Below are 21,800 nucleotides of genomic sequence, written 5' to 3' on the forward strand. Positions count from 1 at the left end.
ATATCAAGTTAAATTATTATTCAATTATATTGTCATTACTTAAATTAAAATTTTGGGTATGCATCCAGACATCCATAGTGTACAAACATGTTTTTTCTAGTTGTATCTCCCTAATCGAACATTTGTTTCTCCGTCTTCACATGACTACATAGGTAACTATAATTAATGCATACACACACTTAATTAACGAGTCAACCATTAAAATGGCAATTGTTCCTTATAACACAGTTCCAAAGAAGAAAAGAGAAGCTTATTTAGTTTAAAGAGGTGTGATCTCCTAAGATCTATACAGAGGCGGGTTTTTGATTCATGAAATTATATATGTAATCAATGGCATTTATACTATTTATATATATATTTATTTCTCAATATTTTAAAATTTTTAAATAATAATTTAATTTTATGCCAAATATTTAGACCACAGACTCTACTTTCTAGCCTGAATTGTTGGAAAGTTTGGAAAAAGGAAAAAGACATGAAATGAAAAAGGTGCACAAATTTGAAAGAAACGTCTTTCAAATGAAAGCTCAAGTTCAATACCTAGATTCTTTCAAAAACAGGTTTGCTAAAATTATACAATACCATAAAAGGTTGATGGCTTCGCATCAAATTTTACATGCAAAATGTTTCTTATCATATAATCAATATGAGTGCTTAATTATGTCATCAAACTAATCATTTAAAATAAACGTTCGGAAAACAAACCAAGCTCCTCGAAAAATGATTGAGTGGATAACGGCCAATGTATTTCTTAAAACAATAATCAGCATATATGCAAATCCAAGTCCGCACCTATGTTTGTGTGTGTATGCACAAGCATGCCATCACATAGCTGTGAAAAATGTTATTAATAACATTTTTCGACAACAGAAACCCACCTTAGAATACAATTTAGGGTTTCAGCTCACTAACTTCATGTCTGCGGAATTGTAACTACAAATATTTAACAGAATTGCCTGTCATTCTTGATTCATAAGCGATACAATTTCAGTGCATTACAATCTCCACGCCCCCACTTCTCAGGTTTGAGTACCGCCGCTATTACCGTTATGAGTGGTCATGCACGAACATGCAGGCGAAACCAAATCATGGAGATAGATCGGATTGGAGCCACTAGGGCACACAAGGATGCTATTCACTCTTAACAACATGGTAAATGTGGGAAACAAACATTGAGGAAGCACAAAAACTGATTACACCAAGCATGAGAAAAAAGGCATAGCACATGCAGGCATTGCAGCCAAAGAAGTAGGAGAGCTGCATGAAACCACTCATATTTGACTTTGCATAATAGCATACACAATAGGCATACATAAAAAAGGCCGTTGAACCCCCCCGCAGCACCGAACTGCATCAAACAGGAAAATGAAATAATTAGGATGGGGCTGTGAGAAATGCGCAAAGAGAGAGTTTCTTCAACATGGAAAGCTATTGAAGTATATCCATCACACCTAAGCTACTACAGGTTACAAAACAGAAATTGAGGTGTCAAAATATTTCACGATTATTTCATAAAACATTTGGACTTTTGTATTGAAGACATGAAATCTGTTCCAAGTTGAAACACAGCTATATTTTTAAATGGAAGTAAATTATTTCATAATTATTTCACGAAAGCTGACTACAATACTCAGCTGTGTCCCTTTCTGGTTAACAAAAACCAAATACCAAAAATATCATATGCTACAAATGTTTTTCCTTTTTTCTTTCTGTTCTTTTCCTCGCAGAAACAATACCAATGTTTTTGCTATCAAAAGGCATTATGGCTGTTCTTTTATCAATAATAAATTCAAAAAAATTTCAAAAAAAAAAAGCTTTCTTTTACTTGATGGAATGCACTTCAAATTTTATGGTTGGAATCCACTTTACAAGGAACACACATGCTATCTGTATCAACCTAATCATTTTCTGTCACTCTTTCAAATCTCATGTACAATATCAAGCAACTTCTTTCGCTAGGCTGAAAGTACAACATTTAACATTTTCTGTTTCACATGTATATCTTTACTGAATATAAATAGGATGTCACGTATAACAAAATCAACATAAATAGCAGAGCCAGATGTTCTCAAGAACTTTCAACTTCTCAAAATTCCAAATGGACCCCAAAAAAGAAAAGCCAAAGATTGAGATATTGAACCTCAAGCATGCACCAAATTAAAAATTCATAGAGTTTCTTAAACTTAAGTTTCATTTCTTGGCCATCTACTTGTTCTTAAAATTGCCTCAATCATGTAGTGTAGACTTGTGCTTCAGCTCAACATATTGATGCAGGACAGTACACAGACAGAGGAGAAACAGAGAAAGAAGAAAGAGAAATAGGAGAAGAAAGGAAGTGAGAATAGAGAAGGGGGAGAAACAGTTGTACATAGACAGCCATGAGAGAGAGAGTAATTACAAGATTCAATCTTTGATTTTTTATTGTCCAAAATGTATGACTCCCTAAACATCATAAGCCTATATTGATGGGCAACAAAGAAACATAAAGATAAAACAACTGGAAATTACAAAATACCCCAAGCTGATTAAAAAACATATAAAATAATTCCAAAATAATTAAATATCAAAACTAAACCTTAAAAATAATTAAATATTTAAAACAACCCTGAATTAGCTAAACTTCCTAAAAAAAAATTCCAAAAAAAGACAATTCCCTAATTTCTAAATCTTCTAGTATATGATTACCGACAATTATCCATATGCGATACTTAATTAAACTCCCTTGGCTAGAGAAAACACAACCTTGAGTTTTGAAGTGGCATAGTTGCAACAACTCAACAGTATCAAAAAAACTTCAACCAAACAACTATCCTGAAATGTATTGCATCCTCGATCACCATAGAGAAGTAGCAAATAAGTCCTTCATAATGATGCAATCAATAATCATCCATATCATGGTTTGCATGTGACAACACCCATGACAACAATGTCCAAGCTTCAGCTTGAGAAGCACTATCCAAAGTGAAGTCACTTGCAAGCACATAAGATTCCAATGTCCTTTAATAAATTATCAATTCATCCAAACAAGAAATTAATTTAATATCCAAATCTAATGAGTTATCAAGTCTATATGCAATCATATTCTCTAGAACATCTCCCCTAGAACATCCGAGCCTAATGAGAAATCAAATCTAATGAGAATTTTCGACAAACTCTGGAGCAACGACTCATTCCTCCCTTTTTGAGTTAAAAATGGTTAAGGTTGAAAAACAGGGTCATTGACAAACAGGTCTCTCCTAGTAGTTGCCAACTTATCTTGAAGTTCATTGCAAGTCTGAGCAACATAGCTTGGTGACAAGTCCCAGTCCATCTCTGGCCTAGAGGCTCCAACAGTGTTTAGGGTCACTGAAGACAAGGTCATGACCTTATTTTGAGAAGGTTCATGACTCATATTCACAGAGGAATAAAAAAATTGTGCACTAGTATTATGCAGATCATTTATGTAGTCATGTATGCAACAATTTGCATAGGCACTTCGGATATTTGATTGTTTATCCTCAACTATTCATATTCTAGAACATCTTAGGAGAGTCTAGGAATACCTCTTAACCATGGAGAAATAGATCTAGAGTAACGAAATTCTTTAAGATAGTAAGCGGTGTTATTGGCAGCTGGAGAAATCTCTCAGCTTCCAAAGCCATGTGGTAACCCTCAGATAGAGTAGTAGGACGTTTTCAAATCTGCAAAATCATATGCCTTCTGATTTCATCCCTCAACCCTTTCTTGAACATAATTACCATTCTAGCTTCCTTAATAAGAGCACACCGATAAATGAGGTCTCTGATTTTAAGGCAATAACTAGAAGAAAGTTACGACTACACAACTGCTCCACTAATCATTGAGAATTGCCAACTAGGTAGGAACTAGATATATGGAACTGGCTCATCAACCTTTTTTTTTTTTTTCTCTTTTTAACAGGAGAGTAAAATGGATCAACACAAATTCAAACAAGTAACAAATAGATAAGCAACAAATCAATTTCTGCAGAGTCCAAGTAATGTAAGTTCATACAATGTTACCAAAAGGTCCTTGTACTGACTTTGTAGCTTTTGCGAAATTCTTCAAATATTTTCACTCTAATTTATAATAAATTCTCCAAGAAAACTCCACTTGTAAACTTGGAAAAGGGTGCTGGTATACTGAAATAACAGTTGAAGATAGATCTTTTCAAACCAACATCAAAACCTTGCGGAGGAAAAGTAATTTGTTGCAGGAAATCTCAAGCTATCGCAGCTGAGTCTCAATAGAGAGCTGGAAGATTAATTCACCCTTGAAAACACTGGGAATTGCATTGACAGCCCAATTTCACAAATCAACTTCTCAATTTCTCAAGTCTCCACAAAACAAAAGCCTATAAAATGCAGCAAATTGAAGTCAGAATCCAATGCTGGTGTTGAAATTATCCACCAAACATGTAACTTGCACAAGCACTTGAATTTTCCTCGATTCAGCTTTAAAATCTTAGGGAAAAACCCAAAATATCACGGCTGGAACAATTTTTCGCAAATCTGGAAGGCAGGAGAGATTCTGGCAGTTTCTCCCTCACAGGTCACAAGTGCATGGGACACATGTGCCACCAGCAAGGTGCCTCCAGCACTGTTGCTCCAGATGGTGGCAGATCAAGAGGTTGTGAGTCTAATGGTGTTGGTGTGCCGAGTGCCTGACCTGGGATTATTTAAGAGGGGGGTCAGCTGGAAAACATTCAGGTGGTGTGTGGGGTCACACCCCTACTGGATGAAGGTGAAATTGCAATTTGCAAGGGGAGGCCTGTCATGGGGTTCTGTTACTGATGATCAAGGAGGTGTTATAAAATGGTGCATGGAGGGTGCTCAAATTTCAGGGGCAGGACTGTAATTTTCTAGGAAGTTTTTGCAGTGCTACAGTGTTTGAATCTGCTTCACAAACTCAGTGAAAGCTTCATTCTTGCAGCAACTGAAGCCTGTGGAGGAGAATTACATTTGTTTGGTGGTTGTGGTTTGAATTTTGTTTTTCTGTTTGTATGATTCTTCAATGGAAATTGTTGTAGGAATCGCTTGTTTGGTTCGCAGAATAGTTATTCTTTGTAATAAGACGAAACATAGTGAAAATTTTGGGAATGTAGGGAATAACTATTCCTTGTATGTTCTTTATTATTTCATTCAATATGTAATAAGAAAGAAATAGACTATCCCATGATCAAATTTGGAAATAGTTATTTCCTATCTATTCATTGCTATGGACTTATAAAAGGTTTCACATTGTTATTTGCTTTATGACATCAACATAAATTTTTATATAACTAATTGCAACTAACCTATTATAACTAATTTATTCCTAGGAACAGACATCCACAAATGAAACGTAGGGTTAGAACTTTGTTGGTGCATCAATTCCAAGTGATAACCAGGAAGACAATGGGTGAATCAAGATTTGCTTTGGTACCAATTTGATGAAGGACAGCCACATAGACTCAGAAATCAGAGAGGAATAGAGAATTATGGGAGAGAACTCGAAGAAGAAGAAGAGAAGAAATGGAGGATAAGAAGAACAGAGCAGAAGAGAAAAGTGACAGCAAGGACAGAATGGAAAGGGAAAGAACAGAGGAGAGAAGAGAAGAACAGGACTGAAGAGAAATGAGACAGAAAAAGAAGAAGAAGAAGAAGAAGAAGAAGAAGAAAAGAGGGAAAGGTACAGGAGAGAGAGAGAGGGAATAGGAACTGCAATCTAATTTTCAAATGGTGACTGTCTGATGTAGGATGAGAAGAGGGCATTTGAATGGATCATTTAGACCCAATTTGGAGGCGTATGTTGAAAAATAGGGTCCATGGTTTATTGGGTCTAAAACCCAAATGTGTTTAGTTAGTTGTTTTAAGTACGTGTGTGTAGTTTGCTTGTATTATGATTTTGTATGTAGTTTTAGGGGTATGTGTAGTATCTTCTTCTTCTTCTTTTTCTTCTTCTTCTTCTTCTTCTTCTTCTTCTTTATTGGGTCCAAAACCCAAATGAGTTTAGTTAGTTGTTTAAGTATGTTGTTCTTCTTCTTCTTCCTTCATGCACTCAGAATTCTTCTCTGAGCTGAAATTTCAGTGGAAAAAAAACATAAAACGCAGTTATGCACTTCTGATTTTTTTCTGAAATTCCAGCAATGACCCCATTTGTTTGAATGCCTCTTTCCTGGCTGATTTTTGAGACACCTCCGCTACTCACATAAACAGAACCCCGAGAAACCCCTTGCCCTAAGATGTTGTCGCCACCGACACTGATGAATCTCCACAAGCCGGCCGAAACCCGAAGTTCCTACTCTTTTCTCATCAGACCACCACCACCAATGGAATTCCCATCCCTTGATCTTGACTTGACTCAACTTCCATCACCAGAGGGCCCTCGCTGGCGGCGCACACACAGGCAACTGCAAGTCAGATTCTGCCAGAATCCCCTCCTGCCAGAATCAGGAAATTGGTGTTTTCTCCTAATATTTCAATTTGCAGCATGATATTTTGGTTCCATACTTGAAATTGTGCAAGCTTAATGATTTACTATGAGAAGCAAGAAATTGCCACTACCAGCATTGGAAATCAGGTTTTTACTGCTGCATTTGTTAGTTCCATGAGTGAATTTGTTTCATTTCTACATGATACTAAAGATTAATGATGACTTGAAGATTGTACTTGAATAATTGAGAATGAAGATCATGATTTGCATCATACAATTGCATCATGGTGACCAATGTTGAATTGGCTGCAAAGGTGGAATTGTTATCTGGTAGTGTACAAAACATGAAAAATGCCTTGGAGACTATTACCAATGCTTCAAATAGGCTAACAACCGAAGTTGCAGCCTTAGGTAAAAGGCCCATGGAATTTCCTACCAAACAAGATGGTGGAATAGCTGCTGTACCTCATACTTTTGAGTTGTGTGAAGGCCGAAATAATCATTGTAAGGTAATTAAACTAGAAGTGTCAAATTTAACAGTGATGGTGTTGACCTTATAGGTCACACCCGGTTTTGATAATGACAAATACTTAGGTATTTGATGATTTTCAAGTGTTTGTGTAGGCTTAAATGAGCATCTCAAGGAATGACACTTGAAACAACATGAAGACCCTGAAGATTTTAACTTGTATTGTCAATTCAATTAATGCAATATGGGTCTGTAATAGTAACTAAGGATATAGTCTGTATTACTTACCTGCATATCATGCATATAGGATATATGGTAAGCTCAGTAAGACCATAGTATGACTCTTAAGTCCCAACACTCTCACATATATCATACAAAATACAGGAGTGTTAAAAATGCACTTAAATTGAATATTATTAGGGAAATTGAGAGAGCTCGGGCGACTGACCCAAGGAGTTCAAAACTCCTCGGGCGCCCGAACTATTAAGAAGTCAACAATTGACTTAGGCTCTCGGCCGACCGACCAAATTTATGCATACCGTCCACGGGCACCCAAACCACCTGAAAAGGATATTCCACCAACTCAGGCTACCGAGTTGTCTAGTTCAAATTGAGCCCCGGGCGACCGAACACACTAGTTCAGGCTACCGAACCTATGATCGGACACCCAAATTCATGAAGAAATATTTCTGATTTTGATTTGGGCCACCGAACTGAAACTCGGGCTGCTGAACCTATTTAAAGACATTTTATTATTGTGTCTATTCGAGCGACCGAATCACAGTTCAGCCACCCGAACCTCGTCGGGTTAAAAAAATTTTAACTGAGGTAAATACGGGTTAAGTTGGGTTAATTGTGTTTAAACATTTGAAACTTTTCTAAGAATTCCCAACAAGTCCCAAACGGTTATAATTTTACCCTTACCTATAAATATAGGCTCATTTGTAAGGATTAGTAATTAATTAGCAATTTTATTAGCCAAAAATCCTCTCTTTTGAAAACACTCTCTTTGTCCAAATACTCTCAAATTTCCATTTCCTTGATACATTCTGAGATTGTGAGAGCATAATTAGAGTGCTTGTGATTGCTAGACTTTGCTAGAAACTCTCATATATGTGTTTGATTGTGATATTATTTTTGGAGAGTTTAGCTTAAGTTTATCCCACAGATTTTAATATTATAAATCTTGTGTTGGAATAAACTAGTAAGTTTAGGATATTTGCATTGTTATTGCAAGTGTCCAATAGCTTTGATTTTTGTTGTACAAAGATATTTTCAACAAGCAAAATATTTTCAAACTAGTAGTGTGCTTATTTCATTGAAGAAAATCTTCTTGAACTAGTTTGAATATCTTATTGATATCTTTGGAATATTGGTTTGCTATTGAACTGTGCTTTGCTTAAATTCCAAGATATTGGTTGTATTGAACACTCTTGAGCATTTCACTGATTATACCATATTAAGTGTTGATAGCACAACTATTTGCATCACTGAGCTTACACTATATCCATATCATTGATGTGTTATGTGACTGCGCGTATTGGGTACATATCTGCTTTACATGAAAGCATAATCACTGTACCAGTTGATTGAGAAAATATTGTAGCATTCCAGGTGTGGCCTGAGGGGGCGGTAATCCAGCCCGGTAAGGATTGTGTGTAAAGATTGAGGTCAATCCTGTGCTAATTGACCTGATTGTTTAGGTGCCGCTTCACCCGTTTAAGTGAGCATTATAGTGATAATCATTGTGCTCGTTAGCCAAGGCGGGGACGTAGGCTATTTGCCGAACCTCGATAACACTTCTGCGTGTCACTTCTCTTTACTGCTTTCTGGTGCATGCTTAGTTGATTAAATTGTGTTATTTAATTTCTGTTACATATTACAATTGATTTATTTCACTTGCACTATATTGACTTTAGGGTTGTGAATATACTGTTGTTAGGATGCTGACCTAGGGCATTAATTTTAAAAATACCAATTCACCCCCCCCCCTCTTGGGATCACGGTAAAGCTAACAGATGGTTCTCCTAATGAATTTGATGATTGGGTGTACTGATGATATGACATGAATGAGCCTAGAAAGTTGTACTTTACTGAATAAAAATTGAAGGGAACTACTCAAATTTGGTGGACTAAACAGCAAGAGATCTTTTGAAGGAGATTTGGTGAGATTGCAACATGGGATGAGATGAAGCGAGCCATGCAAAAGCAATTTGTTCCTCCCAATTATCAGCAGCATGTTCATCTCCAATTCTTTGATTTGAAGCAAGAAGAAAAGACTGTGATGGAGTACACTAGTACATTATATCATTTGGCTACTCGTACCGATATAGAATGGAAAGAGGATGTGATGATAGCTTTGTATAGAAAAGGGTTGAAGCCAGCTACTACCTCCAAACTTGCTGCTTACATTTGGGGATGCACCACAGGTTGCCACTCAGATTGAGGAGAACATGCAACGCAATCCTCCTAGAGCTACATCAGCCTTTCGGTTTGAGAATAGTATTTGTGGAGTTGAATGAGAGAAGAACATTGAGCAATTGGGTAAAAGTATTCAAACTAATACCTCTTGGAAGACTCTTGATCATTCCGAAACAACTTCCAAGAGCCAATCATCACTCAAATGCTTTAAATGTCAAGGTTTTGGACATCAAGCTGCACAATGTCCTAAACAATTCATGGCTGCTGTGGAAAAGAAGATGATGATGATGACACTCAAGTAGCTGAAGTTGAAACAGAAATTCCAAGTGACTTAAATGATGATGGCAATGTGAAAACCTGTTTAATGCTTTGACATATGCTCTCTTACCACAAGGTTAAAGAAATAGAGGATTGGAGGCGGCACCCACATCTTTCAAACTCAGGTAAATACATACAAACCAAGCCTTACGTCCCACTAGGTTACATGAATCCTTTTTCACCAATTTATGCGATCATGGACAATTTACTTCAACAAATTCAGGGCTATTAAATCCTTACTCACTATCTCATTCCAAGTTATTTTAGGTTTACCCCTACCCCTCACAACAACTAACTCACTCTTCCTCACTAGCGCGTTATGTGACTTAAGTTGCAAGTGCCCAAACCATTTGAGTTGTCCCTCCCTTATCTTATCTTCTATAGGAGCTACACCTAACTCATTGCAAATATGTTCATTTTTTAATTTATCTTTCAATTTTATACCATTCATCCATCTAATCATTCTCATCTCGGCAACTTTCACTTTTTGGATATGTTGCTTCTTAGTTACCCAACATTCTTATCCATATAGCATAGCTAGTCTTATTGTCGTCCTATAAAACTTTTATTTTAATTTTAAGGGTATTCTACGATTACAAAGCACACTTGAAGTACTTCTCCATTTTACCCAACGTGTTTTAACTCTATGCATTACATCCTTTTCAATTTCTCCTTCAACTTGCATAATAGATCCAAGGTATTGAAATCTACAAGTGCTATTTATTTTTACATCATCAAGTTTAATTTTGTCTCCAGTATTCCTCCTACTATGATTAAATTAAATTTCATATATTCTATCTTATTTCTACTTATCCTAAAGCCTCTAGATTCTAAAGCTTCTCTCCATAATTCTAACTTAACCTATGCTCCACCCCTAGTTTCATTAATCAATATAATATCATCTACAAACAACATATACCATGAAACCTCATTTTGAGTACTTCTAGTCAATTGATCCATCACTAAAGCAAAAAGATAAGTGCTCAAAGTAGATCCTTGATGTACACCTATTGTGATTGGAAACTCTTTAGTCTCTCCACCTATAGTCCTTATACTAATCATTATACCATCGTACATATCCTTCATGACATCAATATACCTACTACATACACCCTTTTTTTCTTTTTTTTTCTTTTTTTTTCTTTTTTTTTTTATAAAACCCACCATAGAACTTCTCTAGGTACCCTATCAAACGCTTTCTCTAAATCAATAAATACCATATGCAAATCCATTTTCTTTTCCCTAAAATTTTCCATTAATCTTCTTAAAAGATATATAGCTTCTATCGTAGATCTCCCAAGCATAAAACCAAATTGATTTTCTAACACCTTCATTTCTAGTCTAAATTTTTGTTCAACTACCTTTTCCCACAGTTTCATCATATGACTCATAAGTTTAATTCCACAATAGTTATTACAATTTTGAATATCTCCTTTATTTTCGTATATAGGTATTAAAGTATTTTTCTTCCATTCATATGGCATTTTCTTAATTTTTATAATTGTATTAAATAAATTAGTTAACCATATAATTCTATTATCACCTAAGCATTTTGAAATTTCAATTGGAATGTTATCCGGTCTTATAAATTTTCCATTTTTTATATTTTTTAGTGCAAACTTAACTTCGTTAACTCTAATCTTGCGAATAAATCTCATATTTTTAGTTTCTTCCTCATTTGTCAATTTTAAGTTTAAGTCTTCTATTTGGTTTTCATTAAATAGCTTACTAAAGTAACTTCGCCATCTTTCTTTTTATGTCTTCTTCCTTAACCAAGACAATATCATCCCCACTTTTGATACATTTTACAATACCTAAGTCCTTACTTTTTCTTGCTCTAGCTCTAAGCAAGTTTAAATATATCTCTTTCCCCTGCATTTAAAAAAAAAAATTCCTAGGATTTATGAGGGGCAACAGTGATGCCTGGGGTAGATGGTTCGTGGAACAAAGTTAGGATTTTATACCAATTGATGTAGGACAAAACAGAGAGGAGAAATGGAGAAAGAGGAGGGAAATAGGAGAAGAAAGCAAGGGAGAAGATAGAAGGGAAGGGAGAAGAAAATAAGAAGTTGCAAGGTAGAGGGAGAAACAACTGTACAGAGAGATGACTGCCATGAGAGAGAGAGAGAGAGATGAGATTCAAACTTTTATTATCCAAAACGTAATAATCCCTTACCTAGTCTATGTTTATATGCAACCAAGAAACCCAGAAGTTTTTTTCCTACACAGATGAGAAATTTTTTCATTAACTAAGTGACAAAAACAATCTGTGTAGAACCCAAGAAACTCTAAAGATAAAATAAGTGTAAGAAAAACTCAAATTAACAAAAAATAATGAATAATTTCAAAATATTTAAATATAAAAATAACTAAAAATATTCAAAACAACCTAAAATTAACTAAACTTCCCAAAATATCAAATTTCTCAAACAAAGAAAAATCCCCAACTTCTAAATCTTTGAGCAGTATATGATCTCCTAGGATTATCCATGTGCAGTAACATATCCATAAAATATTAAGATTCCAAAGCAAAAAGAACAAGAACTATTTTGCAGGAGCCCTGCAGAAAGCATACCTCCACCACCATTTGTGGTCTTCCATAGAGAGCTGAATGTATGTCAAACCAACACTTAGGAGTGCAGTAAGTACTATGAGGATGATGAACATGACAAACAGAATGCTGGAGACGGTGCAGATTTTATAGCCCCAAAGGCTTGCATACAAGTGGTGCAACTCAAGCACAATTGCACTAAAAGGTACAAGACCTGCAATAAACATTTGACTGGGGGTTCTCCTGTACCAAGCTAGTGAAGGAATCTCCCTCGAGCACCTCTTTGTTGCACATGGTGCTTGACATTCAGATCGAAAACGGTATCCAATCACTCCACCCAAGGCAAGCAATGGGATGGTTACAAATATATACAAAGTAAGAATCAATACAATAGTACCAAGTGGAAGGGCAGTCGTGGAGCCAGAAATCATAGCTACTGTATTTAGAATCAACATTATTAGGAACAGAGGACCTGGGTAGAGAATCCCAGAGAGAAGAACACTTCTTTCCTGAGAGAATAAAGAGTATTCCAGTTAAAACAAAGTTAAAATAAAATAAAATAAAATAAAACAAAACAAAAATTAATACAGCGAAGAAGTATAATATGTAATTACCCATCCAGTATCAGCAAATTGATTGTGGAAAGCAGAAGCTGTGTAGCCAGCAACAATTGATGTAAGACTATAAATGATGACAAGAGAAGTGCACAATGCTCCATGACTATAGGGATAGAGAATGCCAACAAATGCCAGAATGAATAAGAAGAAAACCCTGGAGGAAAGTGCGCTTGTTATTTGGAAACAATTTTGAAAATGGGAAATTGCAAAAGTTTACAAATGGAAAATCTGATCCAAGTCACATGAAGGGCTTCTAAATTTTGCAAAGCCCGAGATGAAAATTCTGGAGCCATTAACCATCAAACTGCCTCATGATTTGCTAGTTTAACATCTCATCTGTCACCAATCTAAATTTAATATCAAATGATCTTATGCATGGGCACAGAAAAGAAAAGAACAATTCCAGAAGAAATCCAATAATAAAGAAAAAAACTATAGATGGATTTAAACTAATGCAAATGAGCTAAATATTTTGGAAAAGATAAAAGCATTAGAGGGTAGCTCTGCCACATCACATGTATCTCACAAACAAATTAAAATTGATCAAGGTCAGTAAAACTCTCAGCCCACAGGACCTGAATTACAGAATTTCCCCCCACCATAAAATTAGCTGCCTAAGGCCGTAAGGCTAAATACTTCATAAAGGGGGAAATGTTGAACTATTTCTTTTGGTATGATGGAGGTAAAGGCAGCTTTCAATTTTGTCAAAAACTATGGAGAATAACACCTCCTAAGATGTCTCTTCAGAACTGAATACACAATAGTGCAATCTAGAGAGTAGTTATGGCACTATGAAACAAGTAACAAGTGGATCAAACTATGGTTCTTTGGAATAACTTACAGTGTCAACAATTGTACACCTGTGCCCATGACCGCACAAAACAAGGATGTGTATGAAGGATATCTAAATACATCACCATGAATATATGTCCAACCAGCCTCCTTATCTTGTTCATCTCCACTAGAACACCTAAAAGACCAAATGATAAACAATAGGCAGACAAATTGAATCTGCTTAGAGCTCTGATACAGGATACAAATACTTCAAGTAAACAACTATTCTAAAGGTGCATACTTTTGTAGATCAGTCTTAAGATGCCGCATAAAATGCAATATAAGAAGTCCCATCAATAACAGAATGATGACAACCGAGTTTACAATAGCAAACCAATGAATTTGCTGGTGTGCTGGCAGTAAGGAGGCCTTTGAATATTTTTCCATTCTGTTCTCAAACCGAGTAGAGGTTGCATTCCAGAAAACAGAATAAGAAAATTCAACATTTATCTCAGTGTCTTCCGATATATCCACAACATAATTTGGATCACTAAAGCACGTATTTCTATGATTTGATTGCCATTGTAGAAAGCATCAAATCGAACATGTTTAAACAATAGTACTTGGAACTCTTTTCATTAGGCTCCATTTCTCATCTTCAACTTTCCCAATGAAACCCCAAAATGGAAGATCATCACAGTACATCTGGAAGTAAAAATCATTAGCAACAGCATCCCTGAATTTTGCAGCTTCAACTCTTCCAAGCTTCTTTTGGCACAGGGGCACCTGAATTTTGTCTTCCCGGAATTTCAATTCATATAAAGCATTGTTCAAGCGATCACCATTAAGAACTTCCCCAAGGGATTCCTTCCTTTCAACTATTGGATCTGCATGGCATAAAAGTAAAAAACTCAATTTTCCCCAAAAATTATTAATAATTAAAGTCTGTCGAACATGTGCCAATTGAACAGGTGACAATCAAGAAAATGGCAATTGGATAATTTCAAAACACAATTAATTGTTCTTGATCTTGAGGATATTGATTTATTCCAGGAAGTTCAAGAAGAGGGTCATGTAAGTTAATAACAAGAAGATTTTAGACTCTGTAATTCGAAGATTTGTCTCACTGAATGGCATGGGTATTCAAACTTGTACCATGCATACCGTTATTGAAAATGAAGATATTTGATTGATTTTTCTATCACTATCACATAAATGTCAATGTGAGCCTAAAGCCTAACCTGGACAGCAGAATGGCCAGTCAAAATATTGGTACGTCTCACTGCAAGACAATAAAAAGTAAAGAACTCTAGATTAAAAGGAATATAGTACTGCCTCAGAAATATTTTTATAGATATATATATATATACATATATATATATATATATATATATATACCATCTAGATTAAGAGGAATATAGTGCTGCCTCAGAAATATTTATATAGATATATACACATTTATATAAATATAAACACACACATATATATTATATATGCTATGTATGTGTGCATGCTGCCTCAAGCCACTTATATTTAAGAGGCAGTCTTGCAATAATTCTATTCTATAATATGTTCATGATTTCTCAGTATTAACATAATAAAAAGCGACAAACACTCAAAGTTGCGAAAACAGGTTTCTTATGCATATCATATTGTACGACATCCAATCGAATTCTTGATGCATATGGATTCATTTTAGTCAACAAATGAAGCCACACTAAACAAAAATTTTATCTAGAGAAATAATGAAATAAAATATCCAAAAAATAAAATTAACATAACACCTGATCCAAGTTATAGTAATGGAAGCGAAATTAATATATCTTTTTATTGTTGTAACTCATAAATAATAAATTTCCACCCAATGTCTACTACTCCCCTTCCTAAAATATTAAAGATAATTTATAGGTCTGGGATGCATGAAGGCAATATGCCATGAAATAAGTCATTATCCAAGAACAGCATAGAAGGCAGAATATTGCAACCGATACTGTAGATTAAAGTTTGATAAACAGCATTACAGAAAATGCATTCTAATGAGCATCAAGACTTTTTTGGGTGAGAGATTCCACATAACTTATGAGGGCAACAAAAGCATTAGAAACCAAGTCTAGCCATTCTATTAAATACACTCTCTTTTGGGAAGCCATACTAGTTCAAATTTTCCATCAACATTATACTATGTATCATTATATTCAAATAATCATAGTACAAATTAAGCAGAAATCACTAAAACTAGTGAAAAAATACAACAAGAATCATAGTTTCAATAGACATGGAAAAAGCAAGACTACTAAAGTTTTTGTCACCAGGCCTGCAAAATTACAAAGCCTCAAAGTTTACAAATTATGGAAGGCTTTCACTATTTTTTTTTTATTGGATCAGCACTTTGAGCTGATCATACGTCCTTGAAGAGTTTGTTCTTGCGAATATTCATTGAGAAAATTTTTCTAATAATTGTATTTCTAATCATTGTGCTCATTATATAATCTAATATTTTTCTCAAATCTCAATAGGTTGAGATAACAATAGCCTCTCTAATATCACCAATTCTTATCAAGAATACTTATTGGGTGATCTAGAAAAAGACCTCAACAACAGCAATGACAACAACCAGCCTTAAGTCCTATTATACAGGGTCGGCTACATGAATCATTTTCTGCCAATTCACACAATCTAGGGTGTTTTCCACAACTAACTTAAAAGTTGTTAAATCCTTCCTCACTACCTCATTCCAAGTTAATTTAGGTCTACCCTACCTCTTCATAACTAACTCACTCTTCCCCACTAATGCACTACTTGGCTTGTGTTTCAAATGTCCAAACCATCTAAGCCACCCCCCCCCCCCCTAATTTTATATTCTATTGGTGCTATAGCTAATTATTACAAATGTGTTCATTTCTTAATTTATTTTTTAATGTTATACCATTCATCCACCTAAGCATTCGCATTTCAAAAACTTTAACTTTTTAAATATGTTGTTTCTTAGTTGTCCAACATTCTAATCCATATAGCATAGCTGGTACTATAGCCATCTTATAGAACTTTCCTTTTAATTTTAGTGGTATCCTATGCTCACATAGCACACCTAAAGAAACTCCTCCAGTCTTACCCAACCTGCTAACTCTATATACTACATCCTCTCTAATTTCTCCTTCCACTTGCATAATAGAACCCAAGATATCGAAACCTACTTGTTGTTTTGATTTCTTGATTATCAAGTTTTAATGTTTTTTCAATATTCCCTCCGTGCAGGGCTAAAATTACTTTTTATTTAAATATAGTCCTTATTTCTACTTATCCTAAAACCTCTAGATTCTAAGTTGTTCTCCATAGTTCTAACTTAGACTCTCCACCACTCCTACTTTTCATCAATCAAAACAATATTATCTGCAAACAGCAAAACACCATGGGATCTTGTTCTGGAAATTACTATGAGTTCATCAATCACTAGACCAAATAGATAGGGGCTGGAAATAGAACCTTGATGTACACCTATTGTGATTGGAAATTCTCTAAAACTTCTCCTACAGTTCTAATGTTAGTCATTACTTATCATAAATATCCTAATGGTTTGCATTCTTCAATTCCTTCGATATTTCTTTGTCCTTATAATAATGTTGAATAGATTTGTTAACCATATACTTCCTTCATCTCCTAGACATTCTAGGCTTCAATTGAAATATTATCTAGTCCTAAAAGTTTCCCACTTATCATTTGTATTAAAGCTTATTATTAACTTCAATGACTCTAATTTCGCGAATAAAATCTCAGATTTTAGTCCTTTTCTCCTCATTTGTTGTTTTTAGTTTAAAACTTTTAGTTTGGTTTTTTCATTAAACAGCTATTTAAAGTATCTTCACCACCTCTCTTTTATGTCTTCTGCGTCTTTTACTAAGACATTTCATTTTTTTTTATCTAAAAAGAAAGAGAATTGCATTGATGAAAGAAGAATTTACACAACGTAGAAAAAGACTTTCTCCCCTTCAAAATTCTGAGTATCCAGGGAAAAAATTAATAGACAAAAAAACTGGAAAAAATCCAAAATCAGAGCGAAAGAGTCCTCCATTCTCACGGAACCTCCAAAAAAACTAACCTCCCAAAAACTCAGAGCAAAAAAGATGCCTCCGTCTCGCTGAAACCTCCGAAAACCAACGCCCGCGCCAAAAATTAGAGCCAAAACAATTTACCAAGACATTTCATTCCCAACTTTATACATTCTACGTTACCTAAATCCTAACACTTTCTTTTCCTCTAAAACTCTAGCTAGTTATATTGCCTCTTTCCACTTCTTTGTGTATCTAGTCTAGCATTTAAATTAACATAAGCTATGGTGTTTTAGCTTCAACTAATGGCATTTTTTTGCCTTTTTTCTTGTCTCGTTATCTTGTCAATTGTTCTCTATATTTTCACAAATTTGCCATGTTTTTAGACGCCAATTTTTATGCCTTTATGGCTTATGTTTTTTCAGACATCTTGATCCCACCAGCAGCTTTCATTTGCTTCCTGAGCTATCTTCCTTTTGATTCACCTAAAATCTCTTTTACTATTTGTTTTTAGTAGAGCTAGCCATTCAGTCCAATTCCACCAAATGTTCGCATCTACTTTAGCCCCCTTAATCCCCATTTGTCCCAATCACCCCCTTTTTGATCATTTTATCTTCAAATTTTACTAGATATATTTCTCCCTTCAAACTCCACTCACCTAAATTCCTCTTGCAGTGATTATGTTGCTCTTTCTCTTCCCTCCTTCGCACGAATATCTAATACTAAAATTCTACGTTCCGTAGTCAAGCTTTCCCCTCGGATAACTTTTATATTCCCCCCCCCCCCCCCCCCGCACAAGATAAATGATCTCCCCCTCCTGGTTAAGAAAAAACCGATGTGGCTTTTATTCCGTCCACTCTTGAAGGTTGTTAAGCATTCTTATCCACTTTCTCAACAATAAATCTCAAAATCCAGAGGAAAAATAGGAACATAAGATAAAATCCCAGGCCCAAAGAAATATACTCAACTAACAACAAAACAATCGCCTCGAAATCAGCACAATCCATATTAATACCAGCCACATACTCCCCCCGTTAATCTTCAATCTCAAATTTTGCTTAAAAAAGGTTTAACAAACAAAGACCCTTTCAAAATTTCTCAATGTTGTCTTTCCAAAATAAATGATAAATAAAATAATGGCATCATATGCGAACTGTGAACTCAATGCTTCAACATCCCCCCTGCCTATTCTAAAAACTTCTAATTGACCCTAAATCTGAGCAAATGAAAGTCATGCTACTTTACTATCAAACCACCAAATATCACAAATATCCCCCCTCCCCCCCCCCCCCCGCCTCAATGCCCTAGAAGCCTAAAGGGCTCAAACCAATCCCTAGGTCATCCATTCATAATAACTAACATGCTCTGTATAGCATAAATAAGCAAGCCATTAACCCCAATTCCATCCAACGCAAAACCAAAACCCTTCACATTCATCACAGTATCCAAATAAAAACCCAACTAACTTATCATAGATTTTCTCAAAATCCAATTTGAAAATCTTCCTACATCCTCCTCATTAGCAACCAACACTGCATATAAAATCTATGTAGATTCCTTTTCTCTTTTTTTCTTTTCTTTCATAACCAATGTTGTTGTCTAGGTCCCTTTGTTTAGGAAACGTGCAAGGACAAGTGACGGAACAAATAGGCCTAAAATCTCAACACCCCCCCCCCCCCCCCCCCCCCCACAGGTGCGGAAATGCTCCGCAAGAATGAGGGCAGAGAAAAGGCAAAAGTCACACCACTTACACCACTCCTTGGAATATCCTCCTGAATCACTGCCCAGATGACCAAAAAAATGCTAATAGCATCCTAGAACCATCAGGGCCTGGATCCTTGTACTCTTTTTCATCTGCAACACTGCCCCTTTAACTTCCTCAATGTCAAAAGGCCTTCTCTAAACCAGAAAGTAAGTCCCTCTATCCTGAATCTGTTCCGACAATCTTGTGTGTACAAGTCCTATTTGCTGGTTGTCCCTTCCCAAAACAGAATCTAACTCCAGCTCATTAATAAAACTTCTCCTCCAGCTCTCATTAGCCAATCCATGCAAAAATTCAGAATTATCATCATTGCTGAAATGGGCTTCTAGTCCTACACCCTCCTCTCTCAAGAATCCACACTCCACCAAAACTTGTCCCAAGCCTTCAACCTCAAAAGAGAACATCACCTTTCTCCATGTTACTGTACCAAATCCATATTCTAATTTAATTTTTTTCAAACCCCCAATTTTTTCCTCAAATTCATAAACCTCCATTCGTCAAGTTGACTTTCTCCCCCCGCCATGGTTTAATATACAACTAAAAGAATGTGATGTCAACAAATTTGTTCGCAAATTGATAAGAGTGACACCCTCACTGAACTGGGTTAGTCTATAAAATGGACGAGGATGATGGTTTTAAGATGAAGTAGGACTAACTAGAACCCTCAACAACATTCAGGAACAATTTCCAATTATGGGAACATACATTCTACAATTCTGACAAGGCAGGTAGCCACTACGGGAAAAATATTCTTAGCCAATGAACACCCCCACAATGAAAAATAAATAATAATACTATAATAAGAATAATTAATAAATGAATAATAAATTAACAATACAAAAAAATCAAACTCCAACCTACACCTAACTAATAGTACACCCTAGTTCCATCAGATGTCATGAGACATGAGAAATACCACTTGAATACCCCCCCCCCCCACCCCCCCCCAAAAAAAAGATCCATCTCGGGTACAAATAGAAACAAGACTCCATGCTCATCAAAGAAAGATTAGTGTGGAAGGAGACTGAGTTGGCTTGTAGACAACGTACTCCACCATTCAACAACCCCTCCTGTCTAAGGAACAATATCGAAAAGCATCATGCCATACAAATCTCTTAAAAAAATCATTAGTGTTCCATACCATGACCTGCCCCTGGCCCTTGAAACATTGAAGAAATGAGAAAAACCACCCATCTCTGCAACCAGAACCCCAATTAATCCTAAATGAAAAAACTTATAATATCTCAATTAGAATATTGAAGGCAAAAACATTAGGACCACACCTATGACCTAACTCCTTAACCACCCTCTTTAAGACCCAATCACACGTAAATTTAACTCAACAGAAGGACTTGCCACTTGGCTGCCCCAAACCCCCCCCCCCCCACCCCCACCCCCCCCCCCCCATCTCCTAGAGATCCATAGTTTTGAAATTCTTCATGGGTTGTCCTCCATACATTGATCTTCCTAAGGATGCCTAATTCGCCTCTTTTGGCCCTATACAATATTGATAACTACTCAAACAATCTCATTCCTCTCTCAATACTCCCCTCTTCCGAGGTATGCATGAAAAAGGAACATTAGGACATTAGAATGCATTGTTTCCCTCTTTATAAGCTTAAAACATTTCACATTCCATACTTTGTTATTGGATGTTCTTTTGTTGGCTTCCTTTGGAGTTTCTTATTTATTTATTTATTTATTTTGGATTTTCTAGGGACAAGGTTTGTCTGCTTGAGTTTCTGTATAACCTTTTGGTAGTTTTTCTGCTCGAAGTGGCTCCTAGGTGCTAGTTGTGGCCCCTATCTTCTAATGATTTTGATTCTAATCAGGGGTAATTTAAAAATGTTAAGGCCATACTCCAATGCAACAGGCTCCCTGCCATATTGGAGAATTCAGAGGAGGAAATGCCATGATGCAGGCCTCACACTCCACATTGACAGAGTAAGTCTGGACTTGAGAACATGGCCTTCACGTTAGAGGCTAACAACCCTACCACTGGTCAAGGCTCACCAACTAAAAACGAGTCTAGCTCTAGCGCTTTGGCGTAAACAGAAAAAAAAAATCGGAGCTCAACTTCAGACTTCTACATCAAATTTCAATTCAAGCGTATATTATTATTATTATAGTTGCCATGAATAAGATAACGTCACTCAAACCAAAAGATATTTGCTAACACTTCTTAGTTTAACCAAAACAGTCCATTCTGTTGCTGATTGCATGGAGGGGAACACAAAATAAGAAATTTGATTATGTGAGGAAACACCATCCATTTAATCGCAAAACCCCGTTCTTGCTTGTAAAATCTAAAATACAGCAATTTTCTGAAAAACAAGAAAAGCACATCCAAAAGTGCTAGCAGCCAAAACGACACCTTCCATTATATGTCTCGTGTGGTTTCTTTGCGGTTTTGGGATCAATTAGAAGAACT

General features: G+C 35.8%; 1 protein-coding gene across 1 annotated transcript in view; it reads right to left on the minus strand.

Annotated features, from left to right (window-relative positions):
* Nucleotides 1-724: 724 nt before the first annotated feature.
* The window catches only part of LOC131162380 (transmembrane 9 superfamily member 5-like), a 50,811-nt gene continuing 29,735 nt past the window's right edge, over nt 725-21,800 (minus strand). The window contains exons 6-7 of the mRNA XM_058118799.1: nt 12,195-12,679; nt 725-1,348 (exon numbers count right to left, since the gene is read on the minus strand). Of these exons, the coding sequence (XP_057974782.1) occupies nt 1,132-1,348; nt 12,195-12,679 (702 nt within the window). The 3' untranslated portion in view covers nt 725-1,131. The remainder of the gene's footprint in view (nt 1,349-12,194; nt 12,680-21,800) is intronic.

This window comes from Malania oleifera, chromosome 8 (genome assembly GCF_029873635.1).
Source record: "Malania oleifera isolate guangnan ecotype guangnan chromosome 8, ASM2987363v1, whole genome shotgun sequence".
In the NCBI taxonomy this organism is placed as follows: Eukaryota; Viridiplantae; Streptophyta; class Magnoliopsida; order Santalales; family Ximeniaceae; genus Malania; species Malania oleifera.